At 38.9% G+C, this 17,507-nt stretch overlaps 1 protein-coding gene across 9 annotated transcripts in view; it reads right to left on the bottom strand.

Annotated features, from left to right (window-relative positions):
- RUFY2 (RUN and FYVE domain containing 2) overlaps positions 1 to 17,507 on the bottom strand; it is a 66,397-nt gene that overhangs the window by 11,069 nt on the left and 37,821 nt on the right. For 2 of the 9 annotated variants that reach the window (XM_039481144.1, XM_039481143.1), the window contains exons 13-16: positions 13,038 to 13,157; positions 10,972 to 11,101; positions 6,347 to 6,441; positions 4,956 to 5,004 (exon numbers count right to left, since the gene is read on the bottom strand). In XM_039481144.1, the coding sequence (XP_039337078.1) occupies positions 4,956 to 5,004; positions 6,347 to 6,441; positions 10,972 to 11,101; positions 13,038 to 13,157 (394 nt within the window). Of the gene's footprint in view, positions 1 to 1,909; positions 2,890 to 4,955; positions 5,005 to 6,168; positions 6,442 to 10,971; positions 11,102 to 12,018; positions 12,150 to 12,391; positions 12,451 to 13,037; positions 13,158 to 15,507; positions 16,314 to 17,507 lie in introns of those variants that run through there. The other 7 variants (XM_039481145.1, XR_005582739.1, XR_005582738.1 and 4 more) reach the window with 7 other exon arrangements.

Raw genomic sequence — 17,507 nt, 5'->3', positions numbered from 1 at the left:
CAGACGCCATCTGTCCTCCCGTTCGCTGTGTGAGCGCTGCTGCTGGGAGAGGTTCTCCCTCCACTGGCTCTGCTGGGCCGCCTCGGCTCGGGAGCAGCCCATAAGTTCTGCGAACATCTCGTCCCGTGTCTTTTTCTTGCGCCGCCTAATCTGCGCCAGCCTCTCTGAGGGGCATGCTGGAGCAGGTCAGAATACAGATGCAGCTGTGTGATGGGAAAAAGGGATTGACTTCCTTATAAAGATACATTTCCGCAAAGAGGAAACATAGTCTAGTCAGTCTCTGTGAACAAGACCATGCACAGCACTCACTCAGGGAATGTTCGAATTTTCGGAATTCGCTTTCATTGCCTGGGAGATTGCACTGCAGACCAGACAAGCGGGGCGGGACAGCAGAATCCATGGAGCAGACAGGCATGGTAAGCCAAAAACTTTTGGCTGCTTAAAAGTCAATGTATACCACTGTCCTCTTGCTACAGGCAATCCTGAAAGCATAAACTCTGCCCCTGTTGCACCCCCTCGCATCTGTTCCCTGGGAAAGATCCCTGTATAATGCCACTCTGCAGCCTCCACCACGTGGCTGTAAAGTGACGCTCATTGTTATGCAAAGGAACAGTGAAGCACTCCCAATACTAATAGTACACAAATTACTGTAATTAAATGCAGGAGTCTCCGAGCGAGATCACCCTGAGGAGGGTCACTGAGGCAGATAGAGAGCGCATGCTGCGTGAAAGCCAGCACAAACCAGGGGCCTATGCGGCCATGCTCGTGGAGGCAATGCTCCCGGAGTACCTGATGATAGCCTGGCGCGGAAAAGTGTGCTACCACGGAGCACCCAATAAGGCAGCTCTCCCCAGGAACCTCATGCGGAGGCTTTTCGATTACCTGCAGGAGAGCTTCTCAGAAATCTCCCAAGAGGATTTCTGTTCCATCCCCATATATATTGACCTTCTTTTCGCATAGTTAACATTCCTGTTCTGTTAGAAAAAATGTTTGCATGTTTAAAGCACTTACCGACTGATCCTTCCCCTGATTCAGGGTCCAGGGTAACGGCTGGGGAGGGTTGGTAGGGGATCTCAGTGAGGGGGATGAAGAGATCCTGGCTGTCAGGGAAATCAGCGTTGTAAGCGCTGTCGACTGCCTCGTCCTCCTCATCTTCCCCGTCCGCGAACATCTCCGAGGAACAGTCCGTCGACAGTATCCCATCCTCAGAGTCCACGCACACTGGTGGGGCAGTGGTGGCAGACCCACCGAGAATGGCATGCAGTGCCTCGTAGAACCGGCATGTCTGGGGCTGGGCTCCGGAGCGTCCGTTTGCCGCTCTGATTTTTTGGTAGCCTTGTCTCAGCTCCTTGACTTTCACGCGGCACTGCGTTGTATCCCGGCTGTATCCTCTGAGTGCCATGGCTTTGGAGACCTTCTCGTAGGTCTTTGCATTCCGTTTGTTGGAGCGCAGCTCAGAAAGCACAGACTCATCACCCCACACAGCAATGAGATCCAAGACTTCCTGGTCAGTCCATGCTGGGGCCCTCTTTCTAGTCTGAGATTGCATGGACACCTCTGCTGGAGAGCTCTGCATCGCTGCCAGTGCTGCTGAGCTCGCCACGACGTCCACACAGGAAGTGAGATTCAAACTGGCCAGACAGGAAAAGGAATTCAAATTTCCCCGGGGCTTTTCCTGTGTGGCTGGTCAGAGCATCCAAGCTCGGACTGCTGTCAAGAGCGTCAACAGAGTGGTGCACTGTGGGATAGCTCCCGGAGCTACTAAGGTCGATTTGCATCCACACCTAGCCTAATTCGACATGGCCATGTCGAATTTAGCGCTACTCCCCTCGTCGGGGAGGAGTACAGAATTTGAACTAAAGAGCCCTCTATGTCGAATTAAATGGCTTCCTGGTGTGGACGGGTGCACGGTTAATTCGAATTAACGCTGCTAAATTCGAATTAAAGTCCTAGTGTGGACCAGGCCTTAGAGCAAGAAACCAGGTGAGAGGGAGATAAGATCTGCCCATTATGAAATCAGGAAGTTCTCTTCTGAAGAGAAATCATTGAGAAAATGAATTTCTCGAGATTTATGTGCAGGCCTAGACTTCAGAATACTGAAATTGTTGTTTGCACTGCTGACCATATCTCCTGATATGACCAACATTTGAGGAGCCAGTTGTTGAGGTAGGAATTACAGTTATTCCTAGATAACAGAGGTAGGCATCTACAACTGCCATAATTTTGAGAGTTCCCTAGAGACTGAAGACAGACCGAAGGGTAGGAGCTGGTATTGGTAACAATTATGATTTAAAGTGAATTGAAAAATCCTTTGTGGGAAGGATGAATTATTACATGGAAGTAGGCATCTTTGAGGTTGAGGGTCGCAAACCCGTCCCGATTCCAGGGAGGAAATTACATCTGCTAGGGAGACCATCTTGAATGTTAAGTGTCTGACATCCTTGACCAGTTGTCTGAGATCCATTTTTCTTGGGTATCAGAAAGTATCTTGAATAGAACCCTTTTCCCTTATGGGACTGGTTTTATGGCTCCTAGATTTAGGAGTGATGAGATTTCCTGTGTAAGAATTAATCGTGAGGGAGTAAGTGGTTGAAGGGGCAGGTTGGAGGTAAACCGGATTGTATGACCCAAAGTAATCGCCTCCAATACCCATTTGTCCAATGCTATAGCCTCCCATGCTTGATGAAATACAGAGAGGTGGTGTCCAAATTGAGGAAGGGGTGTATGTGTAATGCAGCTGACAAAATCTGGTCATTGGGTGGTCTGGACTCTAGACCAAACCATCAAAAATGATGTTTGGACAATGCCAAAGGCTCAGATGATGCAGCCAAGGTAGTTACAAGCCTTTTCTTTGAAAATGTTTACCTTCTAGCTGTTGGTTCCAGTGTTCTATGGGAGACAGAAAATTGAATAGGGTGGGATCTTTGAGACATGCTACATTTTCTCTTATCAGCAGATGCATATATTCCTAAATACCTAAGTGTTGCCCTAGAGTCTTTTAGGGTGTGAAGTGAGTTGTCTGTGGAATCTATGAAAAGCTTCTGGCCATTGAAAGGCAAATTCTTCATGGTTGATTGCACCTCCTGTGGAAACCCAGACCACTGAACCCAGAAAGCTAGCCTTGTCACAACTGCAATGGAAACAGACCCAGCTGCAGTGTTAGCCCCATCTAGTGAAGCCTGCAGTGAGGTCTTTTACAAAAGCCTGATCCTCCTTTATTATGGCACAGAACTGTCCTCGACGTTCCTGTAGTAAATGGTCAATAAAATCATTAAACTTCTCATAGTTCAGGTAGTCATATTTTAACATCAGCGCCTGGTGATGAGCTATCCTGAACTGTTGCTAATTAATAGTTCTTATGAATAAATAGACATATCTGGTATCAATTATTATAAGGAGTGGCCTTTTGGGTACACCACCTGCCCCTTTCATTGACTGCTTCTATGACCAGAGAGTTTGGTGCTGGGTGAGAGAATAAAAAACTCAGTCTCTGCCTGGGATGTAGTATTTTTTTTTTATCATTTAAAGTCTATAATAAATTTCCCTGTTTTTACGGGACATTCCCTTAAAGGACAAGCAGATTTTACACCTACTAGGAATATGAGAGTTTCCCAAACTATGAATGCAGTAGGAGTACCCATGACTAACAGGGACTGCTTCTCTATGCGAGAGGCACATTTTAAAGCCCAGGTAGCCCAGATTTCCGACAGAAGAAAAAAACGTTACTCAAACCCCTCATTGGGGGGGAAAGAAAAAAAAATTGTTGTGTTTTTCTTAAGAAGAGAAAAAAGGGGACAAACAGTCCAACTATAAGGTACTGAACCTACTCTACTAACTTTACAGCTAAACACTAATAAAAGAGGCAAACAAGCGCTAAGCAAACAGAAACACACTAAACTCTATCTAAGGCCAATGGTGGTTGAGAGGAACTGAGGGAGGTTCACCTGCACAACTTTATATAGCCTCGGTATGGGGCATGAGGATGTGTAGGAGGCATGCGCAGGTCGAAGAGGCATTGCTACTACCACAAATCTCCAAAGGCGCAGGGATACATGTGCATCTGAAGTAGAGCTCCCGCAGGGACACTACTCAAAAAAAGAAAAAGAGGTACAAAGGGTGGAGTGATTCACCCAATGTCCCACAGCTAGCCAGTAACAGAACATAAGCAAATCCAATGCCCCATCCACTGGACTATGCTGCCTCTCATGTGGCAACAATCTAATGCTTCAGACTGGGGAAACGGATAGCAGCACTGTGAACTGTTAAGTTATTTTTGGCCAAACGATCAATAAATCACAACTCTTCACTAGATGAGTGAACACAAGAAATTATTTCAAACAACAGTTACATGAAAATAATTTTATCATTAATTATTCTAACTGTAGTACGGCTTAGGAGCCCCACATCATGGACCAAGGCCCTATTGTGGAAGCACTGTAAAAACAAACAACAAGAAGATGGTCTCTGTCCCAAAGAGCTTCATAAGCATTTAGGATAGCACCCAACATCCAGAAGCTAAAAAGCTCCAAGGACGTTTCACCAGGCTCTCTTATATAAATATATATTCAGTAATAATTCAGTTCCTTAGGACTAAATAACATATGCTGGAATTTAACTTCACCAAGGAGATATTGGCTTATTTCATATAATAATATAGGTTGTTTTTTTTAAACTAAAAGATTAAGGTATTTTGGTATCAAATTGAAAACAAAAACCTAGGTCCCATCGCAACATTCCAAACAAAATTAAAGTAGGTCAGAAGCAGTTAAACTGTTCCATTAAGTGCTTCAGAGCATGCCTGTTTATCTCATCCTGGCGCATGAGACCAGATAAATGAAAATCTATCCTAAATGCTTACCTTTGGAGAAACAAATCTTCTCTCGTGTGTTTAAAAATTTTCAAGAAAATAATTGTAAGAAAAAGCCTCCCACCTTTTCCCTCCAAATCTTACTAACCTGTAATGCTTTGTTTGCTTCTTTTATATCTTCTATTTTAAGCTTTGATCTAAACATAGAAGATTATATATAGTTTAGACATTTATTGAGAGTATTTAGTTACCACATATGGTTAAAATACTTCAGAAGTTACAATTATTTTAAAAGTCAAAGGTAAATTATTATGAATTTCTGGCTGATATATTGTTAAAAATATTTATATTAACAGTAGCACCCAGAGGCCCCAATCAAGTTCAGGGCCCCAATATGCTCAGTGCTGTACAAACACAAGGAAGACATGATCTCTTCTCCAAAGAGTTTGCAATCCTATGAATGGTGGCATACGTTTAGGGCTTGCATAGACTTGAGAAATTTACGCCAATGTAACTAAATCTAGATGCAAATCCTTAATGCTGACACACTGCACTGGTGCAAAATGGGGTTTGGAACTTACTGCGTTAAGTTTCACCAGTACAAGCAATTTTATTCCATTGTAGAGCATCTATCCTGGGTCCAACTACACCAGTGCAAAACAAAGCAGTATAAACAGGGCTTTAGGCTACATGATACTACTCTTTTTGACACAGGATGTAAAACACAGCAGCGTTAGTCATGGCATGACTATTTACAAGAGAAAAATATAATTAAAAAGGAGAAAACATTGCTCAAAAATACCAAGGAGGAAAGTGTTAAAGGACACTGAACTGTGTTCAAAGCCCACTGCTGATAAATGGTCTAATGAAATGAACAGTCTTTGGAGTTGCACCCCATTTTATACCGTGGAATCCTAGCACATTTGGAGAGGATTGAACATGTACATGCATCTAATGATCACTACTTGCTAAAAGCTTCTGAGCTCATATGCCAGGGATGTACATCGCCTAAGAGTAGGGAATGGGATCCATGTGGGCAATCATCTTAAATTATAATGAATCTTCCTGTTGTGGAACCCACAGTTATTGATTCCTAACAGAATTAGTCTTTAGTGAAATGGAGTTCACGCAAATGCTCAAACTTTATCCAACAATGTCTTGAATGCATTTATTAAGAGACAGGAAGATCTTCACAAAACAAGTCTGAGGAATCTCTTAGATAGCCCAAAGCATTTTTAATTAGGACTGTTTTTTCTGAGATGGACATAGTTAAGTCCATTATATGACTGCTAGAGGCTACCCACCACCCTAATGTGAAGGTAAATCTGTTCAAAATGCAGACCCAGGCCATTTGTACACACCTTTCTCTTCTGAAAATTTGTCAGATAATTTCCTCCTACTGAACTGAATAAATTTCATTTGAAGCCAGTAATCCTCCCTAATTTCCATGGGCTCAATTTCCATGGTAGTTGCACAGTTATTTTCAGTAGCTTTATCTTGAATTTTACATTGCAAAAATCATCAAGAAAAATAAGTTACTCGCTAAGCTTGCAGGCCAGTTCTTGGAGAGCTTCTTCTTGGTCATGACATATCTTTTTCAACTGCCTATTTTTGTCCTGTAGTTTAAGGAATTCCTTTAAAAAAAATAAAAGGTGGCGTTTTTTTAAAGTAAGAAGAAATAACATAGTACATAAAAGTAACTTTCTACGTAATAAGTAAGTGTTAGAACTTTACATTTTAACCAGTACTGTATGTCAAGTCAGAAGGTTAAAGGAAGGGGCAATAGTCACTAATAATATTTTGGTAATCTCAAAAGGATAAATAGCAACCCCATAAACAAAGCTGTGTGATGGTGGAGAGAGGGAAGACGTGTCCACATAATTACCACCAGTGGTTTTGCCTGTGTCCCACATCCAGTAATGTTATGTGACTTCTGCTTCCTCCTGTACTATTCAATCTTTTCTGATGTAAGTTCTCAAATCAAAGCCCAGTGAAGTCAACGGAAAGACTGCTACCGATTTTGATGGGCTTTGGATCAGGCACTAAGAAATACTAAGGGAAACCCCATTCTTGTACTATTTCCCTAAAAGGAAAAGGTAAAATTGGTGGGATTAAGGCAGACCAAAAAAAGGGTAAGAATATATATGTGGCTAAATGTGCTTTACCCTTTTAAATGTGCTTCACATTCTCCTAAGAAATTAATCTCTGGCATAGTCCTAGCAGATCTGCAGGAGCATGAAGCACTGTGGCTCACATAGCCTATGCCACCCCCAGTATGCCACTGCCCCAACATCCTTCCTTGGACACAATTCTTTTGCCTATTAGTCACTAAAAATATTGTATGGGGATCTGAGAAATAAGTTTAGCAGGTGGAAAGGTATAACAAACATATGCTTAGAAAGGATGTTCTGCTGCTATTTAATCTACATTTGCTTTATATTTAAAATTTTATGCTCACTTCACCTCAGAGCCTTGAGGTTCTTATAAGACTGTGGCAGACAAACAGTTAGCTTTCAAACTCTACTGCTGAAAAAGTATTCATGCACCTACGAGTACAATTCATATAACAGTCACTTTTTTCCTATCTTTCTGGTATCTTCATCTTCCCATTTTCCTTGCAACAGCTGAGATCACAAACACCTCAAATAGCTGGAGGCCTCTTTTTTTGCCCTACTTTAGGTGGCTGTGATCTTAACTGTTTCAGGGAAAACACATTACTTGGAATGTATGAGTCAGGGATTCTTTTTCTCATAAGAAGTAATGAATTCACATTTTTCTTTATTCTATATACAGATGGGTATTTCATCTTACAATTTAATGATGTCAGATGACAGTTTTCTAAAGGAACACACACCCCCTATTACTTAAAAAAAAATAACTTATGATTCTCTGGTTTCAAAATAGCTAAGAGGCGATGACTAATTAATAAAATATCTTTAGAATAATTCTTTTCTGTAGATCAGTTACAAGTGGTAATTTGAAACAAGACCATTTCAATTGGCTTCTTTACTGTAGATCTTGAAAAACTTTCTAAATCTGAAATATTTTGGACAGTATTTCTCTCTCTTTTCATAGTCAGTTCTTTAAAAATTAGGCATGTCTGCTCTTCCTTTTTTAACTAAGCCTCATCCTAAAATGCAAATCAAGAATTAATTCCTCTTAAAAAACCGGCAATGGTATATTTTGAATATAACAACGCTAAGCACTGTGATGCAAAAAATAGCATGGAATGGGATAACAGCAGCTATATAAATGAGCGTTCAATGTGCTGTCTCAGCAGGAAAGAGGACATTGCATGGGGAAGGCATGAAGCTGCATATACACCTGTTGAATTCAGCAAATAGCCTATCTCTAGTATATGGCTGACATTAAATATTATATCCAGTAGTAGATGTGCAGACAGAGAGAAAAATAAAATAACTTGAAAATATTTAAAGATACTTAAAGATTAAAGATACTAAAACTAGTTTAAAGACAGATCTTGATAAATTTATGAATGGGATTATACGGACAGGGTTGCCTGTGATAGCAGGGGACTGGATTTGATTACTTGAGTCCCTTCCAATTGTATGCTCTGTCAAAAAATTACATAGTCTGGGTACTGATAGAAAGGCAACGTCTAGAAGAGGAAAGGGATGCTCATATACTATAATGACAGTATGAAACCCTGAAAATAGAGAGGAGAGCTCTCACTCCTTCAATGGCTCTCAGCATAAACCAAGAGGAAGTCAGAGATAAGACACATGACACCAAGAAAGAGTAGAGGAAAGTAGGCTAACAAAGAGAGCAGAAAATCATGATGGAGTTGTCCTCTAGACACCATGATACTAAGAGACACACAGAGAGAGAGAGAGAGAGATGATACGAGCAGACACGGTTTAACAATACAAGCATTTTTATCTCAGACCTGCCTCTAGAACAAAATTTTCACCTACATTAGGTAAAACTGGGTGTAACTTCAGACCTTCATATGTTTTATGTTCACTTACTTCTCGTCTGGTTTGCTTTGGTTTCTTGACTGCCTAATAAAATGTTCTTTTAGATCCCCCCCTCTCTTTTTATTTAGCTGTTATTTACATTAACTGGTTCCTCAAGACGAGAAATATCAACTGCTGATATCTGATAAGGGGCAGAGGGACAAAGAGTACCGGACACTGGGCGCTCAAGTCCAAGACATAGGTCAGAAAACTGGCCATCCTCAAAAATTTCTCCCAAGGTGCTAGCTGCAGTCAGTATGGGATCTGGGGAAAATCTGGTACCATGCCTGACAGGGCATGACTTTTTTTTTTTTAATGAAGATTCAGAAGGTAATTAAAATTCTTATTTAAAGATTTGTAAACACCCATTCACTTTAGTATCTGAGCTCTTCACAAAAATATAGCCCAAATACTGAACTGCACAAAAAAGGGACCATAAAAATCCCAGCAACACTTGCTACCTGAAAACGTCTACCAACTAATTGCTGCCTCATTGTCAAACAGACAAGAGCAATTAGCCAAACACTCAGTCCAAGTGTGCCTTACCTCTTGCTAACGATACCACCAATCACAGGCTATGACAGGCCATCTGAGAGGGCTACACCAACAGAAGAGGGTACACAGCTCTGATACCAGTCCTGGAGAATCCAGCAGCAATGTATATGAACACATGCCAATTTGTTAATAAGTGCCTCAATGGGCAAAATTCAGGATCAAATTCTCTTAAATGAGACACTTATATCCTCACATTTATTAACTGAGTTTTACTAGTTAAGCTAGCTGCTCTAAATAGAAAATATGCTTTATGTTACTTGCTCCTAAAAAGCTCAAGAAACTGAAACAAATAATTTAACTCTATAGTTTGTCTCTAGAATATATTTTAGTTCTATTGGCCCAAGTAAATCCTGAAAAACGGTAACATCTCTGGGTGGATTCTTTCCAATTACGGTACTTGAAAACAACAGTAGGTTCCTGAAATCCTATCACACTGAGTGTGTCAGAGAAGTCTACAATAAATACTCGTTCCATTAAGGAATATCCTTCTGTGACTATACTGCTGTAACTCTTTTTAGTATTTTATTTGGGAGTCTGCTAATACACAGTAGTGGAAACACTGCTCTCCTGTTTCACATCATGCATTATCCCCCTGATTGTTCACTAATCTATTGCTTCCTCTATTTTTGACTGTGTAATTTCCTTCAGCCTGAAAGATTTTAATTGTTTTAAACTTAAAATGACATTTTGAATCTATGCAATTTTTTGTATATTTACCCATGGTACAGTCCGTTAAATTCTATATATTCAGGCAATTTTTAACGTTACTGAGCACTTTTCAAAAACTCTCTTACTCACAGTAGTTTGTTAGTTAGACCTATTCTCCCTTAGCAGTGCCTCCCAGCATTAGAGTCTGAGCAGACTCCATTTTCCTCATGGTTTTTAGCCTCCTGAATTTCTCTCAAAAGAATGTACTCTACTTGAATCCCAACAGTGATTTCTGATTATTTTATTCTGCTTGTGGTTGTCCATTCTAAGTAATCTAGGTGTGCCAAAAGGATTTCAGGAACTCCTAACAGATCCTCTAACATCAGCCTTTCCAGTACCAAACTGTGAATGTTGGGAGTCTGGCTGGGACATGAAAATATCTATTTCTGTTAAAATCTCAGATCCAGTTCTAAGAGCAACAGTAGCAACTCATAAATTAATTTCATTTCAGTTTGATGCTAAATGACCAAGCGGACTATTTAGTTCCTCTTCCACATACTTGCTTCTTTTCGATCACTTCCAAGGTAAAGAAATGTAAAGATACTATAGAAATTAGTGATATGAAATTTTTAAGTCGCAAGATAAACGGGGTTTGACGGATTAGAAATTTACCCTCACTGGCCCATCACAAGATTATAGTGAGATATCCTCCAGTTTGATTCAGAAAGGAGAATGTGGATTTCACTATTCCTTATGGAAAACACAGAATCCTGAACTCAAGTCTACCGGGGTCAGAAGGGACTGCTTTTCAAAAAATAAATAAATAAATAAATAAATTTTTTTATTTGTATTTTTAAGCTGAAACGTTTGTTCCATTAAGGATTTCAGATCTGGGAGAGTTAAAATTTATATTTTAAAAGCCTGGCAAGTTCACTTTTAAATTACTGCTAACGTGAATTTGAAAAGTTTTCCTCCAGAATTTACTTTTTTAAGGGAAATTATTTGTTGGGTCTCTACTCTCAGATGAGATAAAGTTTCTTTTTCCTTTTGCAGATCATCTTCCAGGGTTTGTCTCCATTCCTTTTCTATCTTCAAATCTGTTTCCAGTTGAACACTAGAATTGCAAACAAAAGACCATCATGGTGCATTTCAGTATAATCTTTTTAACAAAATAAACCCTTTTCAATTTTCTAGTTTCACTATCAGTCCAGCCCAACAAACAACAGTAGTTTGCTATTTTAATTTGTTTACAAGTTCATTATTTTTAATGTTGTGACATTTATCTGCAATTTCCTAAGAAGATTTTGTATACAAGTGTAACAAATTATAAGAAAATAGAGGGCTTTCATTGAGACAGGCTTTGACGTTGTCAAACAATTCTGAAAAACTGGCTTTTGCAATGATTTAATTTGCTGTCCTAGTAACTATTCTTTGGCAACTGAAACATGCATATTAGAGAACTTTCCTGTTTGTCTTAAGTGTCATGTAGCTTTATTATAATACCGATCTTGTATGTCAAAGAAGATGAGTGGTTAAATGCATTTTTAGTGCTCATAAAAGGTGTTGTATTAGTAAGACTTTAAATGGAAAGCCTCTATTTTCTATTTCAGAGTGGAGATTATAGGGACAGAATTAAGAATATATAACTTCTAAGGTATCTTGAATACAGTGTGAAGTATTTTGAGTTGCTGGATATTATTGAAATTCCTATCCTACAGATGATATAAAGGAGACTCTGCTTTATACTAATCACAGCTACTGGATTACAGTTAAATCGGAACTGGGGCCAATCTGTCAGTGGATCCACTGTTGCCAATCTATCATCAACTTAAATGGACAAAGGATGATTCCTTATAGCTTCACAGAAAACACAAACTAATGGCAGATGAGAGTAAACTGCTGGATTGAAATCCTACTACCTAATGAAAGTGGAAAGATCTGAATGTACTTATGAAAGTTTTTCAGGAGGAACTTGTGCCATATTGATTTTATAATAGGATAGCTAAGTCATTTTTTAAAGGAAAAACTTACTTTTTGGGACACTACCTCAGCATCTTGTTTGTTGGAAAAGATCAGAAGTGAACATGACCTTGAGGTTTCAGAATTGCGGAATTCTAAGGTTGAGGTTTGAACTGCTCTTTTGCCAAAATCTGTGAAGATGACTGTGGTGGTAAAGCGAACATTTGTCATGATGGTTGAACAAGTATTGATACTCAAATCAGTAAGAGAGGCAATGTGGTCTGAACACAAGATTGGAAAATTTGAACTCCCAAGCACTAACCCTTGCTGTAGTCTTAGGTCATTCACTCTCTTTCTCTCTCTCACTAAAATAGGGGGAAATACCACCCAACCTCACAGGGATGTTCATAAAGAGCACTGAAAGCACAGTCTAAGTGCTACTTACTGCTATTCCTGACTGTTTCATCAGTACTTGTGGCTGGACTGATTCTCTGGACCAAATACCTGTCCATGGAATTCCACAGGTGTAAAAGCAGAATTTGGCTTTTATTCCTTGATTTAATATTTCAGTTTCTAGCAGACTCAAGGATTTCATGAGTGCCTTTCAGCTACCAACACTTTGAAGGATTTTGGCTTCTTTTTCAAGCCTGAATAGTTTAATTGTTCTATGCAGTTTCTGTAAATTCATGCTGTTATATCTACAGGGTTTACAATAATAAAATGTGGGTTATTCTAGTTTATTATAAATTTAGAAATTTTGTTCCTGTTAACTACTGTTTCCCTAGTGAATTAAGACTGTATCTTCAGCCAAAAAAAATGCCTGTTCTTCCCTCTCTTCTGGTTGGACAGCTATTTAAAAAAAATCATTTGTAGCTTGATTTACTTGGAATGACAGATTTTCTTCCACCCTGCCCTTGCCTAATATACGTCTTCCTAGACAGCATCTTTATCCAGTTAAAAATCATCAGTAATGTGCTGCCTGTATTATGTGATGTACCCTACATTTTTAATTAACAATGTTTTAAAGTCAACATAAAAGGAAAAAAGATTTTAAGTGTCCTATACTTTTTCCAAAAGGGAAGTATACTTACAGCTGCTTCTCCTTTTGGGAGATTTCTTTCTGCAGGTTTTCAGATTTACTCATACATTCTTGTTTGAATTTCTTGTCCTCATTCTCAGCTTCCACTTGAGACTTCTCTGCTTGCTGCAATCTGGTGTAATTCAAATCAACTTTGGGTAAAACTGAGGCTAGAACTAGGGTGTAAAGGGTGAAGAAGACAAACAAAAGAAAAATGGGGAAATAGAAACATTTCTAAATAAAAACAAAGATTGGGGGAAACTCACAAACTCAAACGAGAGAGCCACACAATGCCTAGAAATCTAGCTTCTGGTTTTCACTACAGAAAGAAAAGCAGATAAAGTCTTCCAATTTGTTTTTATTTTATGTTCACTATTAACAGATGCCATCAAAGCATAACCATACAGATTTTATAATTGATCTATATCACTTACTGCTCTAACTTTGAGCACACATATATGTTTTATTGTGGGAAGCATTTTTACAAGAACTGTAGAGGTACAGTAACTACTTTGTCTATACTAATGAATCAATAAGACAGTGTGTGTTGTGCTGGAATGGCTTGATGCAATTCAGACATGAGCCTGAGTACGGAACACTGGAATCAGATAGCAAGAACACAGCTGTAGTAAGACAGCAGAACACACCCTGGAGCGTCTTACTACACTTACAGAATAACCACTAATAAATAACATTATTAAATAATTTAAATAATGTGTATTAAAAATCATAGTTAAAAATTGCTCCATATGATAAACAAAACAAATAAAACTGAATAAATAACAGAAGTTAGGCTTTCATTTAAGATCTTTCCTTTTGATTTTAAAGGGATTTTGCATTCCTGTTTTTGATAGCCCTCTCTCACTCATACCTCACCAATGCATCATGATTTATCTCCGTTTGACCCTCTCGTCAGCCCAAAAAAGATGGGGTTTAAATTTAACTGAAATGTAAACACTAAATCAAAAATTGTATGTTACTCCATATTCAACTGTCTTATTGGTATATATAAGGGAGATTAGAGTAGCCAGTAAAATGTCATTCAGAGCCCCATCCCCACTGAGGTATCTCATTTTACAATTGCCTCTTTTCTCCCTTCTCAGACCTGGTTTACACCTAAAACTTAGGTTGACCTAGCTACATTGCACTAAGGGGTGTGAAAAAAAAAATCATACCACCAAAAGACATTGTTACGCCAACCTACGCCCCAGTCTAGACACCACTAGGTCAACAGAAGGACACCACCTCTCAAGGAGGTGGATTAACTACAGTGATAGAAAACCCCTTTTGTCGCTGTAGAAAGTATCTACACTACAGTATTGTTGCAGCACCATAGCTGTGCTGCTGTAGCATCTGTAGCGTACACAAGCCCTCAAAGTGTTGTTCAGAGAAAACTGAGGAGCTCTTCTCTCAAGGCTTGGCTTGAATCATCACTTCCCAGTCAGCTGAATGTAGAGTAACACACAACTCCCAATTTATCACTGTTAAATGTAAAATTAAATGAAAGCTTTCTTACTGGCCCTGTCTACACTACAAACATAACCATGTTAGGGAGCCCAGCTACTAATGTTTTATAATGTAGTATGCATCTACACTGGCCATCTTTGGGAAACTGCCTACCATTGCAGTGCTACCAGACAACCAACCAGAGGGCTCATGCAGACAGTGCACCAGCATTACTAGACATCTCCGCAGAATTAGATTTCATGTTAATAAAAGCTCCAGTTCCCCAATGGAGAAGCTGCACTGGTGGGACAGTTACCAAGAACTGCCTGTGCTGAAATGACAACAGACTGGACTTGAACCATATTATTTTAAAGCATCTGAATTTAGCCTAGGTATGAAAAACTGTTAGGGTCCACTCTACACTACAATGTGTTGTAATGAAGTTCCTTGATGTGTTTGTAATTGTAGGGCCCAAGTGGATGGATAGGAGAAGGGAGAATATTGGTGCACATCAAGGCTAATTTTTGCTGCTATGCCAGAAGGCAGAGAAGCGTGAAAGACTAAATGAAACAGGAAAGCTAAAAACACCACTAAGACCCTCTCTAAACTACAGCTGAAACTGCATTAAAATTTCCAAGACTAATATGGACAAGGATATTTTTTTCTGAGAACCATGCTAGCATCTATAGAATCTGTATCTCCACAAGCAGCTTGCGAACTCTATAGCTATATCCAGTGCAGCTCCACCAGGGTAGCAACTCAGATAAGAGCAAATTTATATACCATCTGAGGATCTACCCGTAAATGTCTGAGTCCTGCCTATGCTACACTTTACACTATTGCTACCCCTGGTGAAGTTGTACTGGGGAGGGGAATTACAGCTATGAAGATTTATATGTAGATAAGGTGTTCCTGCTTTATAGTCTTTAGTTCTAGTCATATCTCAGTTGTATCCAGTTGTATCAGTAGCTGTGTTAAAACATCTTACATTCTACTCTATGCTAGACAACTATTTGTAGTTGTCTAGCTACACTGTATTTTAGCTGTGTATAAGAGAGTCCTACAAATGCAGAAATTATTTGGGTTTTGTTTTTGTAAAGTACAGACAGAACCTATGGCACATTTTTATAAGCTGTTTTAGCCAGTTCTCAGGAAAAATACTTCTGTCTACACTACTCAAGAAAGCGATGATACCAACAACCACATTAAAAGAGTTGACAACATGTTTTCTGGTATAGAGAAGCCTTGAAAGTGCAACAACAATAAAAATGTGGGTTTTTTTTATTAATTGAAAGGGAGGTTCTTTATTTATTTAAAGTGCTATAAATAAGGTGTGAAGGAAAACCCTGTAACTGGAGGTAAGTGTCAGGGCAATGAGAAATCAAAAATATAAAGGCAGCTAACATTTTAAAATAAACTTTGTATTTAACATTAAAAAAGTAAAATGATTAAATAGCATTAGAAAATTCTAGTTTCCGATTGGTCAATATTATTACAGTGATTTTTTTTTTATTCTTTGGGAGGGGAGGAGAGAAAGGGGTAGAGATGATTTTATTTCAGAAAACATTCAGAAGTCATTCCAGCCTGTGACACTGTGTCAAAATCACTAGTGCTTACTGACCAATTAAAATACAGGATTTCCCAATACCATTTTATAATATTTAAGATCATAACCATTTATTTTTTTTAAAACCAACTCATACAAATTTTACTCTATCAATAGCCAAGTAGCTTTCAAAATGATATATCTTTGACAAGTTTGTATTGGTGCTGTGCTTCATTGCTGGCACATTTCACAAATGACATTGCAATAGTCCTAGTTTGAGTTAACAGATCTTTGTCACTTCACGTATGTAATGGACAAAATCAAAGACAGATAAAGGTAGTAAAGTTCAAAATGTAAAAATTGGGATAAAGGAAAAAAAGAAAGAAAAAAAGAGGAGAAAGGATGTCAATAAAAGAATATTCATGTCACTAAATCTTTTAATACATAATTATGTTTTTCATAAGTAGCTTTAAAAGAAAACAATGGTAAGACATGTCAACACCAACATGACAGGGCTATGGATATGTTACATTTTACAATTAAAAATATTAATGATCCATATAGTCTACTTCATTTAAATAACTGAAGCACACAAGTCACATCTTTATATTATGTAACAAATATATAGTAACCACAATATAAATTTACACACTGGTATTATATCATTTCATTTTACTAATTCATGGTGTAATACTCATGTGTACATCCTTTACACTAAGGGAGTTTCCAAAGCAATTAATATAAGCTTTGGAATCTTGGCCAGCCAGGGTCCTGATCCACAACACTTAGCAGAGGCTTAACTTCAAGCAAGTGAGTAGTCTTGCTTAAAGTTAACCATGTGCTTTGGTGAGTCAAAGCCTTATTGAATAGCATTAAAATATAACAGAGGTAACAATGAATCAGAATTCTGAAGTGGCAATCATCGAGCCCGGTAGCTGAAAGAACAATCTTGGGTGCAGGCACAGAATGCCAGCACCAGTGAATGATGAAAGAGAATTGAGATAAAAAGCCTTGGTTTATGGCTGTATTTTTCCACTCTTACAGTACATTAGAGCGGCCATACTGGGTCTGACCAAAAGTCCATCTAGCCCAGTATCCTGTCTTCCAACAGTGGCCAATGCCAGGTGCCCCAAAGGTTATGAACAAAACAGGTAATCATCAAGTGAACCATCCCCAGTCGCCCATTCCCAGCTTCTGGCAAACAGAGGCTTAGGAACACCATCCCTGCCCATCCTGGCTAATAGCCATTAATGGACCTATCCTCCATCAACTTATCTAGTTCTTTTTTGAACCCTGTTATAGTCTTGGCCTTCACAACATCAAAAAATAAATCTGTGTGTTTGAAAATCAATGGTAAAACACCGGTTGCAATGCCAAAAGAGGATGCTTCTTTAAAACTTCCTACTGAGAGTTAAGTTTCAGTGGCAGCTGTGTGGGAATGCAGTAAGGGAGGAGGAATGAATGTGGAAAAGTAAGTAAAATAGAGATGGA

The sequence above is a fragment of the Mauremys reevesii genome, linkage group 7 (genome assembly GCF_016161935.1).
Source record: "Mauremys reevesii isolate NIE-2019 linkage group 7, ASM1616193v1, whole genome shotgun sequence".
Taxonomy (NCBI): Eukaryota; Metazoa; Chordata; order Testudines; family Geoemydidae; genus Mauremys; species Mauremys reevesii.
The sequence above is the reverse complement of the archived record's forward strand: the minus strand, read 5'-3'. Positions and strand labels throughout refer to the sequence as shown.